General features: G+C 50.7%; 1 protein-coding gene across 1 annotated transcript; it reads right to left on the reverse strand.

Annotated features, from left to right (window-relative positions):
* Nucleotides 1-5,332: 5,332 nt before the first annotated feature.
* ICOSLG (inducible T cell costimulator ligand) lies at nt 5,333-14,538 on the reverse strand. The gene is made up of 6 exons (XM_080938382.1): nt 14,418-14,538; nt 13,073-13,200; nt 12,234-12,578; nt 10,577-10,870; nt 8,987-9,148; nt 5,333-7,441 (listed from the first exon to the last, which is right to left on the reverse strand). Exons 1-6 carry the CDS (start codon nt 14,426-14,428, stop codon nt 7,392-7,394), a joined length of 990 nt encoding a protein of 329 aa, XP_080794508.1. The 5' UTR covers nt 14,429-14,538; the 3' UTR covers nt 5,333-7,391.
* Between the last annotated feature and the right edge of the window lie 2,784 nt (nt 14,539-17,322).

Below are 17,322 nucleotides of genomic sequence, written 5' to 3' on the forward strand. Positions count from 1 at the left end.
GTTTATCCGGACCCCATATGGCTCCTGGAGGCTTGTCCTTGCTCTTCATTCATTCAAGTAATCAGAGGAAAGGTAGGAATGTGCTGGCTCAAAGTGACTTCACTGTGCATGAACTCTGAGGGAGGGGCTGGGTGGCAAGAACGGGGTCTTCAGATGGCTTTATCTGGGAGACAGCCCTGAAAGGTGATCTGCTATCTCTTTTGTCTTACAGAAGGGCAGTCATAAGCTGGAGGATTTTAAAAAGCGGCCCCGAGTAAGAAATAATCAGTTTGTAAAAACCAACAGACTGGACCGTCCCCCAGCCCCAATTGTGAGCAGACCCTGGTGTGGGCTAAGACTTAGATGTACTGGTTTCTGGCTAGGTGAAGCTTAAGAGTCAGTAGCAGGTCCCCTGTGTTTCCTAAGCCCCTCACAGTGTCTGCAAAGTGTTGGATGTCCACCATTTGTGCCGTGGACCCTTCTATCCTGATGAACCCTGTATAGGAAAAGTGAGACAGACAAGACAGAATCTGGATCTCAACAGGCTGAGACCAGTTACTGGAACAGCAAGGGGCCACCACAACCTTTCCACTGGAGGAAGGTTGAGCACATTTAGTAGTCGGAAAGGCAGCTGGGTCCCAGCAGACCCAGGGCCAAGTCACAGGTGTGAAGCTTATATAAACAGTTTTATCCTCAGAAGGGGAAGGGCCAATCTTGCCCATCAGCTGTGATGCTAAAGGGCTGATAATTCTAAATTCTAATTGTTTCTCTGGGATTTCTGAAAGGGACTAACACTAGAAGAATTTTTGAATTGATGGGTGGAGTCCCAGAGTGAGGGATGTCCTCTGACCGCTACAGGTTTCCCGGGCCATAATTCTAGACTTCTTAGAAGCTATCTGATAGATTATTCCTCCACCATCGGTGAGATGAACCAATTTGAGCCAGATTATATTAAAGACAGGTTTAATGGGGGGGCTGCTCTCAGGTGAGTGAGTTGATTAGCCCTAAGGACCAAAGCCAGGAAAGTCACCATGGGGAAAGGAGAAGGGGAGAAAGGGAGAGAGAAGGGGCACTCATGCAAAGAGTGAAAAGTAGGAGAGGGAGGGAGGGAGGGAAGAGGAAGAGACAAAAATGTCTGGGTTATATAGGGAGGAGCCTCTGGGAGAAAGGCTAAAACGTTCAGGGTTAGGGGCAGTTAGGAACTGAGGAATGCTAGGAGAACCTGGAAGCCAGGTCTGTTTTGGTATGTAAAATATACACCCCAGTCCCTTGTACTGTGTCTGAAACTACACTCTGCTCATGGTGAATTTGGCACTGGGATCTCCCCAGTGGAGCCTTAGATGTCTGCTGGGGGCTGATGGACTGGAACCTGCCTCCTTTTCTGCATCTGGCTCTGTCCTCCGCTCTGTGAATGTGGTTGGCTTAGTGCTCACTGGGAATGTCTTAACCTGGGGTTTTGGGGGTTCTGTGCTGCTGGAGCAGATCTATTACATAGCTTGTGCTCAGTAGACTCAGTAAGTGGGGCTTCTGGTACCTGTCTAAGCTTTCGTGGTCTAAACAGATAGGACAGTGGCTTTTATGGCAAGTTAAGTGTTTTGAAGTATGGCAGTATTAAATATGTTGGATACAGATAGTCCCTGTAGGGGACCTGGGCCCGAGTGTCTGTAGGGAGAGGATAACATTACCCAGAGAAAGACTAAAGAAATGATGGCAGGGCACCAAGCCATGGGCGAGTGCAAAAATTCTGCTACTTAGTCTAGCCTCTGCTCACAGTGGAAGTCACTTGCTGAGTCCAGATGGGTTAGGGATTGTGGGTAGAGAAAGGGCTATCCTGACTCTCTCTCATTGTTGATGGGATTCCTCCAAAGTCACCATTCAGGGTTTCTTAAACACCATGCATAAGTAGACTTTTAGTCATTTAAATAACCCCCCCCCCCTGATTGTTCTTTGTTAAAGGAACTGCCTGGGAGGTTTTATCCTAGGCGGTGGCTGGAGAATTCTGATCCACCTACATTCCTTGTTTGAAGAGCCTAAAGAAACGGGGGGGGGGGGGGGGGGGGGCACAACTTTAATTCCAGCCTTCAGGAGGCAGAGACAGGAGGATCTCTGTGAGTTTGAGGCCAACCTGGTCTACAGAGCAACTTCCTGGACAGCCAGGGCTACACAAAGAAATCCTGTCACACACACACAAGACACACAAGTCCCACAAACTTGATAGTGGCTACAGGCTTCCAAGCAGTTGTTCACCACAAGCATCAGTAGGGAGGGTCTCAGGAGAGACATTCTATCAGCTAGAGCCTCCCTGATTATGGGCACTGGCTGCCAATCATCTATGAATTTAAAATAAAGCCTCTGAAGAAAAACTTGTCAATCTCTGTTCCCAATATCTGATCCAATAGATCAGTGGTTCTCACCCTCCCTAATGCTGTAACCCTTTAATACAGTTTCTCACGCTGCGGTGACCCTTGACCATAAGATTATCTTCATTGCTACTTCCTAACCATAGTGCTGCTGGTATAAATTGTAATACAAACACCTGACATGCAGGGGATCTGATGTTTGATCCCATGAAAGGCTTGTTGAAGCCCCAAAGGGACCATGACCCCAGTGGAGATAAGGCTCATCTGGACAGATCTATACTGTTAACTAGGAGAATAGGTGCCTTGGGTTCAGCCAGTAGTTGATGAACTAAATAGCAAATCTCCTGTCCAGTGTAAAATGCTGAATTCTGGCTTACAGAAGAACAAAATGGCTTTTGTTCTTGTTTATATATATATATAAACAAGATAGACATGTCTATATATATATATACATGCATATATGTGTGTGTATGTATATATAAAACTGTATATACTTAACTATAATTATGTGTGTAGTTTTATATATATAACTACATAAATATAACCATGTGTATATGTATGTATGTATGTATGTATGTACATGTTACATGCTATTTAAGTGGGCTGACTAGCTGGTTCTGGAGATGGGATTTGGCTATTCCACTTCAAAAACCAAGCACATTTGTGTCCAGATGGACTCCAAAGTCCCTGCAGAGTCAGGCTGGCCCCTGATTCTGCAACAGGGAGAAAGAAGAGGGAAATGGCCAAAGAATAAAGACATTGTGGTTGTTACGTATATCAGGACATAAAATAAAGGAGGTGACAGGGTGGAAACCCCAGCACCAGAGTACCCTACATCATCCAAAACACAAAGCGTGATTATGGTAGCACTCTGTGCTCTGTCCGTGTTTGCCATGAGGCCTACCTAGGAACTTACTGGGCCCTGTCATTGGTCGGTATGTACACAGCATGAATTTATGTGTGTAGTTTGGATCCAACATTCTTTTATTAAGATGAAATCACACAGCACCGTCTTCTAGACAAACAACTTCAGCTGTGCCAGCTTGCCAGAGTGTCACAGATGTGTCACAGCTAAGCTTGTTGATTGCTGATGTTCCCCATGGCGTCTGGATGTTTTTCAAGAATAGAAAAGAAAAAGCCAGAAAACTTCAGTAAGCTACAAAGGTCAGAGCCAGTTTGTGTTTTTTCCAAGACAAGGTTTCTCTGTGTAACCCTGGCTGTCCTGGAACTGGCTCTGCTGACCAAGCTGGCCTTGAACTCAGAGATGTGACTGCCTGTCTCCTGAGAGCTGGAACCAAAAGCGTATGCTGCCTCTGCCTAGCTGTTCTTTAAGAAGCCATCTGTGCCAGGCAGTGGTGGCACACCCCTTTGATACCAGCCCTCAGGAGACAGAGGCAGGTGGATCTGAGTTCAAGGCCAGCCTGGTCTACAGAGTGAGTTCCGAGACAGCCAGGGTTACACAGAGAAACCTTGTCTTGAAAAACAAGGTGGAAGAGGAGAGAAAGGAAGAAGACAAAGAAAATAAAGATATCTGGGAGATAAATATATACTACATTGTAACTATATTTACATATATATGTGTATACATATACACATACACACATTATATATATAATAGTGTGTGTGTGTTTAAGACAGGGTCTCTCTGTGTAGCCCTGGCTGTCCTAGAACTCACTGTATAGTCCAGACTGGGAAGGATAGGGTAGTGTAATGGGGTCTGCATGTATAAGTGACTATCAGCCCCATTGCTAAAAGTGGAATTTTCTTGTGTCCTTACCCAAGTCTGCAGCTTCCCAACTCAACAGCTGCCTCAGCTGTAGCAGGAGGAGGTGTGTGTGTGTCCTAGTTCTTTGGGAAATCAGTTTCCAGAGCCTGCTTCCTACCCACCGCAGCTCTTGAAACAGACCTTCCAACTACTCAAACCCTCGGAGGTTGGGTGGAGCCCTTGGAAAGAGCTCCCTGGTTGGGACCTAGAAAGGGACATCAGGGGAGGGGCTGGGGGATTGTTTAGCTCCTGTTTTGCCAAGGGGAGGTAGGGATAAGCAGTGTGTGGTGTCTGCATGTGACTAAAGGCCTGCTGGGAGGGGGAGCAGAGGGAGGTGGTGAAATCAGGAGCCCACTCTGTTCTGGGCTTGGACTGTGCTGTTTGAAGCCAAGAGTCCAGCAGTTCCCAGGAAGACTTGTGGGAATGTCTTAAGGGAGTGTCAGGGATCATGGGGAGAGGACAGTCTAAAAAGGGTTCAGCATGAAAACCTCATCTCTGCTTGCCCGCATAGGAGGGACTCCCTAGCAGTGCTCAGAGGTAGGGTCCAGGACTTTGGGGATTTCTAATTCGGGGAACCCTCAGGGTGGGAGAGGAGGCTTTAGCCAGAGCCTCCCCAAGTCTATACCTCTTTGGACTCCTGGCATCCTTTGGTCTGTGGGTGAGACAAAGGATGAAATCATTCCAAGTGATTGACACAGAGGCTGTTGCCTCATCAGATGCATGAGTTTGTCTTCCGTCTAAAAAAGGTTGGACTGGGAGGGAGACACAGCAGCCAAGCTGGTGCTGCACCCAGCAGGGATGGGCACTCAGAGAGAGCAAAGGCTGAAACATCCACAGAGCCACCGCAGAGCAGGCCACAACTGTTATCCCAGGCCAGGGTCTCTATCAGGAATGTCTGCACTGAACAGACCAGGTGCCTCACTTCACGGAGAGGAAACTGAGGCACAGACCACAATGATGAGCTCCAACTGGGGGCCACCAGCTGCCACCAGCTGTCCACCTACCAGGTGACCACCGAGGTCAGGGCCTTCCCCCTCGGGACATTTTGGGGGTTCAATGGGATGCTGGGAGAGACCTCTGGCTTCTGAGTCAGGGCTGTAGCAAACTGCAAAGGTGGTGACCCCTATCCTCTGAGGAATAGACACCTAGAGTGGTAGCAACATCTGGGCTGATGAAGCCCCACACACCAGACTGACAGGAGCCACCAGACACAAGGCAGAAAGCACATCTTTCGTTTATTCCCTTATTAGGTTTCTCTCTGCCCCTTCTACAACCCAGATAAAGAGCTGCCGCAAGGTTCTGGGCTGAGGGAGTCAAAGGGTTATAGGGCAAGTCTCCTGAATGCTGATGTGCTGGGGGTGGAACTGGGGGGAGTGCTCCCAGGATTCCATGGGAAGGTAGATTGCTGGGATTAACAGGTGACAGTGACTATGCAACCAGTGGTTAATGAAGGATTTCTAATGCCTACATAAGCAGGGGTGGGGGGTGGAGTCAGTGTGTATGGTGCCCTAAGGCAGCTAGCTGGCTCGCTGGGTTAGCCTTTCTTGTCCCTAAACTACCTCTGACAAGAGAAATTAGACAGGATACCCCTACTGGGCTGCCACAGACACACCTGCGTTCCTGGGACACCTGAGGCATGGCAGTGTCCTTGAACTATGGGCCTCGGGGAGACCACGGATTCCCAAACATCTGTCCTAGGGGCCCTGCACCCCAGCTTCTTGCACTTGTTTTTGCTCTAGCTGCCAACCCAAGACCCATAAGGACAGTAGCTGCCCTACAGATAATGCTTTGTTTGCCGGAAGAACTTAAATGGTTCTTCCCTTTACAATCAATAAGTCAATGGGGAGAGTGAACCGTCCACAAAGAGAAACGGGCGCGTCTTCATAATACTGGTTCTCACTCCTCCTCCTCGAGATCTCACACATCCGTCAACACTGAGCCCCAGCCATATAGCTCTGTTCTGGCCAACAACATGGAGACCCAGGAGGCAGGAGTTGAGGTCTTCACGGGCTCCTGAGGCTGGGCGGAGCTGTCCTGTTTTGTGTTCAGTCTGAAAGAGCTCAAGGTTTTCGAGAAGCATCTGTAGCTGCAGGAAGTCAGGCGAGAGGGGCATCCGTATGTGGTATAGAGGCCATATTTTGCTTCGAGGCATGTCCCATTGATGTTTTGAAGCCGAGTTCCCCTAGCTTGTGAGCCCAACTATTGTCAGCCTGCAGCAGGTTTTCTGTAGACAGAACCCCCGAGTATCCTCTGGGAGGCCCAAGTAGCTTGAGACCGAAATAAAGTCAGGCTTCCTCCCCGACTGAAGGTCCTACAGGGAAACTTTGTACGTGCTTTCTGAGTCACATGCTGGGGAAGGCTCTCCTCACAAGCTGCTGCTCTCTGTGCTGAAGGCTCACGGGGGAGCCGGGTCTCTGGGATCAAGCCTCTCGGTGCCTTGGAAAGCCAGGGCTTCCAGACCTCCATCACAGCACGTAAGCAAACAACAGCTCATTACCCTCCTCTGTCACCAGGCCTGTGGGAGTTCATGCTGAAGCCGTATCTGACATCTACCTGTGGCATCTCACAGAAACCCTGTCCAGATCCTGGGCAGAGCTCTGTCAGGTATGGTCTTGAAGGGATGAGAGAGGAAGGTGAGGGCAGGCCCCGCCTCCTCATGCCCCGCCTCCTCATGCCCCGCCTCCTCATGCCTGCCAGGCGAGCTCCCACTACTGAACAGTGCTCAGCGTCTTAATTTTGGAGACAATGACATGGTTCTTCCCAGAACTCTGACTGGAGGCTAAAAACTAGAATCAGCTGGCCATCACAGTCACACAACCGGGTCAGGACCAGATGGCCCACAACTCAGGCTCTAAAGTGGTCTGACACTAGCTTGTGCACTGGAGTGGAGTGGTAGGCATCAGCAAACAGGCCCCATTGCACCAAGGGGACCACACATACTGCCATCTCTAATGTGGAAAAGCTGGGTTTGGGAAGGTACAGTCACTTTGAGGTAGTAAAAAATACTTAACACCAGGAATATCTCCTGGTGGTCAACCAACACCTCTGTGGGTGGTTTTTCCAAAATCAGGATATGAATCCACACCTGCAGAGATTATGGAATCCACCTGCCAGAGTCACAGAGTCTATGGGTTCAGCACAGCAGAGGCAGGAAGGGCCCAGGAAACTATGACAGGCTGTCTGCTGTGCGGGGTCCAGAAGCTTCCACCATAGGACTGGGTTTCTGCATCTCTGGAATCATTAGGTATCGAAAACTGCCAACTGAAGGTGTAAAAGGTCTCGACAACTCAGCCACAGGCACACTCACCTGTGAGTTCAAGCTGTTCAGCCCTGGGTCCTGTGGGTCAAAGCAGAGAGATTCTGGCTTTGTTGGAGAGTGGTCTTACATTAACATCATCCTTTCTGTCCACCATCTTCCCCAAACTCCCATGGGGGTTCCCCAGAAAACCTTGCTTTTAAGGGCAGATGGATTTCAAGGAGTAAGTGTCAGGGCTGGAGAGAGGGCTCAGCGGCTGTACTGATTGGTTGTGTATGTCAACTTGACACAAGCTGGAGTTTTCACAGAGAAAGGAGCCTCAGTTGAGGAAATGCCTCCCTGAGATCCAGCTGTAAGACATTTTCTCAACTAGTGATCAAGGGGGGAGGGCCCATTGTGGGTGGAGCCATCCCTGGCCCAGCCCATTGTGGGTGGTGCCATCCCTGGGCTGGTGGTCCTGGGTTCTATTAGAAAGCAGGCTGAGCAAACCAGAAGCAAGCCAGTAAGTAACATCCCTCCATGGCCTCTGCATCAGCTCCTGCCTCCAGGTTCCTGCCCTGTTCCAGTCCTGACTTCCTTTGGTGATGAACAGCAATGTGGAAGTGTAAGCTGAATAAACCCTTTCCTCCCCAACTTGCTTCTTGGTCATGGTGTTTTGTGCAGGAATAGAAACCCTGAGTAAGACAGTGGTTAAGAACACTTGGCTGCTCGTGAAAGAGGACCTAGATTCAGTTCCTGGCACCCACATGGTGGCTCACAACCACCTATAACTCTAGGTCCAGGGGATGCAGTGCTCTTTTCAGTCCTCTATGGGCTTCTACACATACATACAAGTAAAAATATTTTTAAAAAATAAAGATGCTGTCCCTAGCTCAGGGGCCCTAGCACAGCCTGGCTGAGGAATGTTGTTCAGACTCCACTGGCCACAAACTAACACAAGGGTGGCTCATGGGAAAGCGAAGAAGGGTCTGTTGGGGTGAGCCAGGCTGGGGGTTGGCACAGGGCTTTATTTAGCATCCTCCACTTCCTAAGTCCTTCCAGCCTTTCTAGACTTTCTGGTCATAGCCTGTGTATGATGTGTTGACTTTGCTCCTTTCTGGGCCTGTCCTCAGAGTGCACAAGACTCCAGGCACATATTTGACCATGACTTAGAACAGCATCCACAGAAATGGCTCCTACAGAAATGAGCTATATCCCATGTCTGGGAACTGTACTTTTGGGGTTTAAGTGTGAGCCTGTGTCTTTAAAGGCCGAGTACTGTCCATATCTAGGCTCCATTATCCCCTTGAACCTGAATAGCAAGGTTCTGGTTACTAGCTTGACTATTGAAAATGGAGGGTCTAACCCTATTCTGGGAGGACTCAGACTCAGGCTGTGTTGCTAAGTATGCTTGTGCTTTTAAAGTTAGATTTTTTTCATGACAAGAGTGTTTCACTGTGTAGTCCTGGCTGTTCTGGAACTCCCAAAGATCCACCTGTCTCTGCTTTTCCAGTGCTGGGACCAAAGGCGTGCAGTACCACTGACCTACTTTAGAATTGGATCATAAATGAAACCTTCTCAAAGAGTGTAGGAAGCTGCAGAAACCAATGCATTCCTAGGTAGATGGTCAGAGAGTCTTGTGCAAACCTGTAAAGCTTCGGGGGTGACGTCTGCATCTGTGTATCATGATGACAATGACAATGGCAGTCACCAGCAGCAGTGCAGCTAGGATGTAGAGAAGGTTCATTGTCCCTTTATTGTGGGTTTCCTGTGGGTTCTCTGTGTTGTCCTTGTTTCCAGTGAGACTATCTGCAGGAAAGAGAAACTGGGCTGAGGGCGTGGCTCTGGGAGTGTGGCTCAGTGGGCATAGCGCTTGTTTAGCATACATAAAGCCCTGGGTTCACATAAACTGAGCTTGGAACACTTGGAATCCCAGCCTAGGCTACGTGAGACCCTGTCTAAAGAAAGGAAATGGGGCTCAGGCAGTGGTAGCAGATGCCTTTAATCCCAGAACTCGGGGGGGGGGGGGCGGGGGCCAGAGGCCATCCTGGTCTGCAGAGAAATCCTGTCTCTACCCAACTTCCCCAAACCCCTGCCAAAGAAAACAAAAACCAGACAAGCAAAAACCCTCAAAACTTAACGGCCTTGATGGGGAAGTCTTCTCCATGGAAAGAAGGGGGCAACAGCTTTCAAAAGGCTATTGGGCTGAAGAGATGGTTCCGTGGTTAACAGCACTGACTGCTCTTCCAGAGGTCCTAGGTTCAAATCCCAGCAACCTCACAACCATCTGTAATGGGATCTGATGCCCTCTTCTGGTGTGTTTGAAGATAGCTACAGTGTACTCATATACATTATTAAATAAATCTTTTTTTTTTTTTTTTTTTAAGGCTTCCTATTATCACTGCGTGAGTTGTAAAATCTCAGGAACTCTTTTGGGCAAAGGTTCCCTATCCTACTATGAAATTTGTAGCAACTGTCTCCAGGCTTGCAAGGGAGGGGTGTGTAAGAAATACAGGCTCTTCTGGGCATGACGTTCTTTGATGCCCGTACAACATACTGGTGCCCACTAAGAATGCCAGTACCATTACCCACCCCAAAGAAGACAACTATTCCCCACCCCACCACACTCCAGCTTCGCCAGCATTCTCCCTCTGCGGATCTCCTATTTGAGACACTTACTAATACGATCATTCTTCTGATGTCTAGTAACTGGCTTGGTCCCTTACCTAGACTGGGAAAGCTACGGCCTCTGGGGAAGGGTCATGTGTTTGTGGCCCATAGAGGACCCAGCCAGCAGCCAAGGCTAGCTGAATTCCCTGGGATGGGATGGGGTAGAAATGTGGGAGGGGTGAGGTGGGAGTGGGGTAGGGTAGGAGGAACATATCCAAAGGCAGAGAATGTGGGGAAGTGGCCTGGTATGTCCCTCCATCCTGACCAAGTCCTGCTGCTACTGAAGAACACTGGTCCCTAAAGATCCTCAGTCCTCACTGGCTAAAGAGCTCAAGAATCAGCTGCTGTGAGTGACAGGCATGTTAATCATTTGCCTGGACAGTGAGTGAAAGTTCTTGTGACAGGTCTGAGCTGTAATTCCTATCCCTGCCTTCAGAACTCAAGAGCCTCCCTCATTGCCTCTCTCTGGTAGGGATCATCTGTAAAGAGTCTGTTTATCACTCTGGAACTCTCCTAACCTACAACCTAGATGCTCCCAGAGTCCCTATGCCCCAGCTTGGGCCTCACCTGGCTGGCTGATGCTGGTGATGTTCTGGTGGAGAGCCACATTCTCTACACAGCAGATAACATCCTCCTGGGATGCCCAAGGGATCCTTAATGTGCTGAATACATCGTACAGCCCCAACTCGTTCAAGTAGACAGTGTTATTCTGCAGACTCTTGTCTATTAGGCTATTGTCAGTCCTGTTGATCCAATAAAGGTTGGGCTCTGGGTAGCCATTCTTGGACATGCAGGTGAAGGTACGTTCCTGGCCAGGGTTGGAGCTACCAGAGGTGCTGATGACAGGCGTACTGAAGTTAGCTTTGGGGAAAGAAGGCAGAGGTGAGGGAGGCTTGACCAGTGCGAAAGTCTGACCAAAACAAAGCCCAAGAGGCTCATGCTGTCTGTGGGGGAGAATGCCCCACAGATACAGAGGACTAAATCTTCACTGCCAATCTGACTGGACTGAAACCCATCTGTTCTCAGATGCTTGTCTATGAGCAGGTCTAGGGAATCACTGAATTGACTCCCATCACGCACTGGGAGAATGGATAAGGAGAGAAAATGGGGGTGGGGTGGGTAGAGGGGATAGTTCAGGGCTGTTCTTTTTGGATCTGATTCCTAGCACCCACCTGGAAGGCCACAACCATCTGTAACTCCAGTCCCACAAGACTTGATTCTCTCTGTGGCTACCAGGCGTGTGCATAATATACAGACATGCATACAGACAGAACACATGAAGAGAAGAGCTAAGAGCCACCCTGTCCTTTTCTCTGCATCCTGGTCTGCTGTGCACCGGACAGACTGTGCCACACGCTCCTGCCACCATCTGGGCTGCCCTGACACGCCTCTCCCTCCAGGATGGTCTGAAACTGTGGGACATCTCTGTCCCTTTGCTGTCTACATCACGTATTTTGGTCAACAAAAGCAGTTAGTGCAGCTAACAGGAGTGGGGGGTAGGAAGAAAGAAACTGAGCCTGGTGGGTAGTGACAGCTCCCATACCAAACTCCTGCTCCCTCATGTGAGGCTAGTTTTCCTCACTGAACACACATCTGCCTCCCCACTCATCGGCCCCAACTCCTTGGTGAACTATAAGCATTCCCCTAAAGTCCAACCTCATTTAGACTTCCAGCATCCCCTACTCCTTGTGGGCACACACACTTGAAAGCACATTGGCTGGGAAGGGCTGCAGGTGCCCAAGCATCTGAGCACAACTTCTAGTTTTGTTCCACAGGAGCTGTCCCCACCTTGTTGGGGGGGGGCAGGATCTTTCACTGGCCCAAAGCTCAGTAGACTAGGCTGGTTAACCAGTGAGCCCCAAGGGTCCACCTATCTGCCTCCCTAGTGTTAGAACTAGAAACGTGTGCCACTATGCCTGACTTTAGGTGTTGGTGGGATTGAACCTAGGTCCTCACGTGTGTGTGGTAAACACTCTAGCTAACGAGCCATCAGCCCACTCCTCTATGTACTCAGTTCTCAGTATCTGCTTCGAGTTGAATTAGGGAACTGAAGACAAAGATAAATGGGCAGTTCTCTGGAAGCAGGGGGTCTTGAAGTTAAGGACTCTGCTAAAATTACAGCCCCACGGATGTCCACCACGGAGACAGTCTGGATTGTGATTTCAACAGGACTTTCCCAGAGGATCACACTGGGCAAAGCCAAATTCTGCTTTGAGAGTCTTACCTGCCACGCGCAGCCTGACCACCTCTTCCAAGGTCTTGCCTAACGATGTGGACTCCCTAAAAACCAGGCACTTGAACTCCTGGGTGTCCTGAGGGGTGACATTCTTCAGGTGCAGGGAGAAGTCACCCTGCTTCATGCGGTCCAGTGACAGATGGGCCCTGTTCTTGTAGGAGTTGTTCACATGAATCTCTGTAGACTCATTAGGCAGGTATGTCACCACAGAATTTAGATCTATTTGCCAATAGACATATAGATCACTCAAGTTGAAATGGCTTCTGTGGGGGCAAATGCAGCTGAGCTCCACATTGCTGCCCACCATTGCATGGATTTCCTTAACTTCAGCCTCTGCAGAGGTTCAAAAGTGATACAATGTATTTACTTACGATTCAAAAGTGACACAATGTATTTACTTAAGATTCAAACACCCATCCTGTCCTAACCCACCAAGGCAAGAAAGGAATTTATTACTAAGGTTCAGTAGGAGGGTGTGTGAGTGGGAGGTGACAACTTAGACCTAGTGCCAACTCTGGTCCCTCCCTGGCTTTGGCAGAGTCCTATCCCTAGCTCTTCTCAAAGGTAGCTTTTATGATTCACCATGCAAAGAGACCAGGAGGAGCATTCCACTGACTGACCCCCACCCCCACCCCCTGGCAAGAAATGCAAGAAGTATAAAGTTTGGAAAAACACTTTCCTTTCTGACCTCTAACCCTACATTATCAATCTAGGTGTGGGGATCCAGTTTTCTCTGGTGGCCTCTGGGGAGGCTGCAGGGACAATGGCCCGGGCTTCCCTAATGGTCTGCATCTTTGCTCCATACAGCACGGAGCATCCGAACTTACCAGCACGGAGGATGCTAAACAGCAGCAGGAACAGACCAGGACCGGAAAAGAACCCACTAGAAAGACAAGTGAGATGGTGCTTCTTCCAAACAGGCTGGCTCGGTCTCGAGGACACAAAATAGCGACACCTAGGAGGAATGTGAACTCCCTTGGAGGAGGATTCCCTCCCGCTGGTTTGCCACTGAGACCTCAGAGAATCCAACCAGGACCATACATCCCCCCAACGACTACACACACACACACACACACTCACACACACACACTCACACACACTCACACACACTCTCACACACACACACACACACACACACACACACACTCCCAGAGCTTGGCAGCTCCCAAACTCGGAAAGAGTTGATTTGAATGAGAAGAAAGGGCTCTGAGAGCCCCCGCTTTGTGATCTGTGCCCCCTCCCTATGACCCAATCTTCTGTAGAGGGACATAAGCCGCACTGAAGGAGATGGAGACACCTGATGTTCCCAAAGCGGGTAGGAGAGGGCCAGGATCACCTGAAACCAAACCTGGTGCGATGCCATGTTCCAGACCCTTGGTGATACACGAAAAGACGGTCCTGTGTATCTCGGCGTAACCACCTCTTACACAGGAGGCCTGGTTGGTGTGGGGGGGGGGGATGGCGGGAAGGGGGGCATTTCACCTTACTCTAGAGCAGCCTTGGATACTAAAGCCAGCGCCTGTCTAGTCTCCAAGGCCATCCGTTCTATGGAAACTCTCTATAGGGGCTAAGACCCTGCAGCGGGGCACAGAAACTTCACAGCTGCTGACACACCTTTAACAAAACCTCATCTCCCTCAACGGCAGCTCTGAAATTCTCAGAAGATTGTCTTAAGAGAAACCCTAGGGAAGCCACAGGGATACGCGCGCGCACACACACCTCCCACTTCCCCCTGCCCAGTCTGGATCTGTGAAGGAAGTCAAGTGTAGCAGTCAAGTCAAGGAGGTGCCCTGTCCCCATGCACTGGGTATCAGCTAGTCTTTGAGGTAACACACATCCTTCTTTCTGGGAAATCAACAGGGAGAAGGGCGGCGGCGGCTAAGCCAGCCAGCCCAGGGCTGCTGTGAGTCTTCACCTTCAGCCCCCGCTCTTGCCCTTTCTCCTCCTACAAGCCGCCCACGCACCCGGTGTGGTTCGCGGGTGCAGGTTAGCCCTGCGCCGCCCCCTGCCGTCCATGCCTGCAGGTCCAGGTGTGGCCGCTAGCCGTCGGGAACTGGGGACATCTGCACCGGTATTGGGCCGCTGCGCTACCGTCGGGCGCTCTCAGCCCTAGTTCTGATGGGTTCCCGGTTCCCCACCCCATTCACGGGACACAGCCGCGAACGGACTCACTTTAGCTGCATGGTGCGAGCGAAGACCTCGGGGTGCTGGACCTCGGAGCGCGGAGAGCTGCAGCTGCTGAGGTTCTGGAGCTCTCGGGGGCCACGGAGGACTGGGGAGAGGGGAGCTTCCAGGCCAGGACTTGGGGCGCTGAAATCTGGGGTTGTTGAGGCTTCGGCCGCAGGAGACCGGCTGAAACTGCGCTCGCCAGCGCTGTGCGCCGGGCCAATTGGGCACAGCCGGGATCCCCGCCCTGGGCCCTTCCCTCCCGCCACATCCTAGGGGGCGGAAGGAGGCGGGGAGCTCCGCCTCCGCTCTCTGATTCCGCAGAGCTGCCCAGTCCGTTGCTGGGCTGGGCCGGGAACCTAAGTGGGCACGACTTACAGGTGCGAGGGTGTGGGGTGGTTTGTGGATTCCGACGAGCGTTAAAGGTTGGGGGCTGATGCTTAGGGTGCGGATGGGAAAACATTATGGTCAGCCGCTGTCCAGAACATCCCCAGCCTGGTCGCTGCGTCCCTTGTCTAGAGCCCCGTGTCGGGCTCCGTAGAGGACAAACCTAAATTCAAAGCCCGGACCTGGGGCTGACGACCGTAGATAAGCGGAAAACCTAAGGACTGGGAATTTAAAACTAGAAGGCAGGCAGGTGGGGAGGGAGAGGGGAAGACGGGGCTTCAGGTCCAACCCTCCTGGTCACCCAACTTGGAAGGCTTGGTGAGGAATAAAGTTGAGAAGCTGGATAGTTTGTTCTCTCCGCCAAAGCCAGCTAGACTTGGCAGTCCCGTTTCCAGCCTGTCACTCACTCTGGGAGAGGCCTAAGGGTTCATAGGTGCTGAGCCTGTGTCTGAGCTAAGGAAGGGCTCGCCCCTCATCCCATTTCATGCTCCCCCCACCCCCCAGCCCCACCTGCCAGTGAGAAGACCAGAGGGAGGCAGGCAGGTGGATCTCTTGAGTTTGAGGCCAGCCTGGTCTACAGAGTGAGTTCTAGGACAGCCAGGGCTACACAGAGAAACCATGTCTCAGAAAAGAAGAATGAGAATGAGGAAGAGGAGGGGGGGAGAGAAAGAAAGAAGGAAGGAAGGAAGAAAGAAAGAAAGGAGAGAGAGAGAGAGAGAGAGAGAGAGAGAGAGAGAGAGAGAGAGAGAGAAACTAAAAATCTCTGGCTCTTGGCTATCTACCTCAGGGAGCAGGCCAAGACAAGCACAAGGTGCCAAAGGAGACAAGCGGAGGTGGTGACCAGAGCTGCTGAGGGAAGCAGCCTGGGAGGAGAGGTTTGGAGACCGTCCTGCAGGAAGAGGGGCAACCTTCTTTGTGTGCTAGGAAAACCAGAAGTATCAGAACTTGACCCCTGAGCTCTGGCAGAGATAAGCCAGGAGTGAACCCGGAGTCTTGCTAGTTACCACAGCAGGGTTGGTGGCCTCACTTGCCCCCCACATCCCCACTAGGTTGACAGCTCCTGGGGCAACTGTGCCCAACTGGGCGGAAGCCCGTGTTGGGAAGTCACTTTGGCATCAATGGGAACATGGAACCGATAGGGTAGCACCAAGTCCTATGTTCAACTCCCAGAGCCACAAAGCGCCCCAGCGCCTTTCCACTCCACTCCAGCTGTTCAACCCCGGCACTAATCTCGGTTGCTGATCCGATAGGCCTAACTTGGCATCAACATCTGGACCTATCACTGATGCCCAGAGGCCCGAACAGCGCCCCCATTGGCTGACATTTACGCCACTCCTTGCCTTGTGTCCACCTGGCTGACCAATCCTTACCCAGCAGTTCTTCCTGGCAGGCAGTAGGGAGCAAAGGTTGAAGGGGCTTTTATGGCTGACCTGGACCACGCTGTGGCTGGCAAAGCAGCAGGGACTAGAGCTCTGCAAAAATCGCCTCCCCCTACCCGGAAGGGATCCCAGAAAGCCAAAGGCTGCTAAGCAGAGGGACCTTAAACATAGCAAGGAAGTGATTTATATCTTGGCTAGAAGTGGACACTAGACAGAGTTGGGCAGATGCAGCGGAGGAGCCCCTGGGAGGCGGGGCTATCAAGGCAGAAGACAGCAGCAAACGCGTGGCTGGGTTCGAATCCCACCTTTGCTTCTTGGAAACTACTCACCACCGAGTAAATTACGCAATCACTGTGGAAGAATGGTTCTAAACCAATGGGTTGCGACCCCTTTTAGGATTGAATTTGTTTACAGGGGTCACCTAAGACCATCAGAAAACATAGCTGTGGGCTGAGCCATAGAGGGCTCAGCAGTTAAGTGTACTGACTGCTCTTTCAAAAGTCCCGAGTTCAATTCCAAGCAACCACCTGGTGGCTCACAACCATCTGTCATGAGATCTGGTGCCCTCTTCTGGTGTGTCTGAAGACAGCTGCAGTGTACTTACATAAATAAAAATTAATAAAAAAAGAAATAAAAGAAAACTTAGGTGTTTACAATACACGTCATAGCAGGAACATAGTTACAGTTATGAAAACGAAGATAATTTGATGGTTGAGGGTCACCCCAACCTGAGGAAGTGAATGAATGAGTCACAGCGTTCGGAAGGCTGAGAACCATTGTTATAAGACACTAAGTATTCATCATGAATTAATGTCCACCCCGAACTGCAGGGAGCACAGATACTTGTTCTTTGGTTTGGTTTTGAGACCGGATCTGTTGTGTCTTAGAAAAAGAAAGAACCAGGATGTTTGGTAGAGGCACGGTATGGTGAGGTGGAGGGGGGTGCCTCCGAGGACCCCTGTTGAGGAATCCCTTCCCTGAGAGCAGGGGAGTTGATGGAGATGAGACAGAGAAAGATGGGGGAGGGGGAGTGGACCGCCACGTGGAGAGAGATGGGGGAGGGGAATGGGGAAAGAAGAGACAAAGAGTGAGGAGGGATAAGCAGCCCCTTTTATGGCGAATCAGGTATAACTGTTGCCAGGTAA

The sequence above is a fragment of the Micromys minutus genome (genome assembly GCF_963924665.1).
Source record: "Micromys minutus genome assembly, chromosome: 25".
NCBI classification, from domain to species: domain Eukaryota; kingdom Metazoa; phylum Chordata; class Mammalia; order Rodentia; family Muridae; genus Micromys; species Micromys minutus.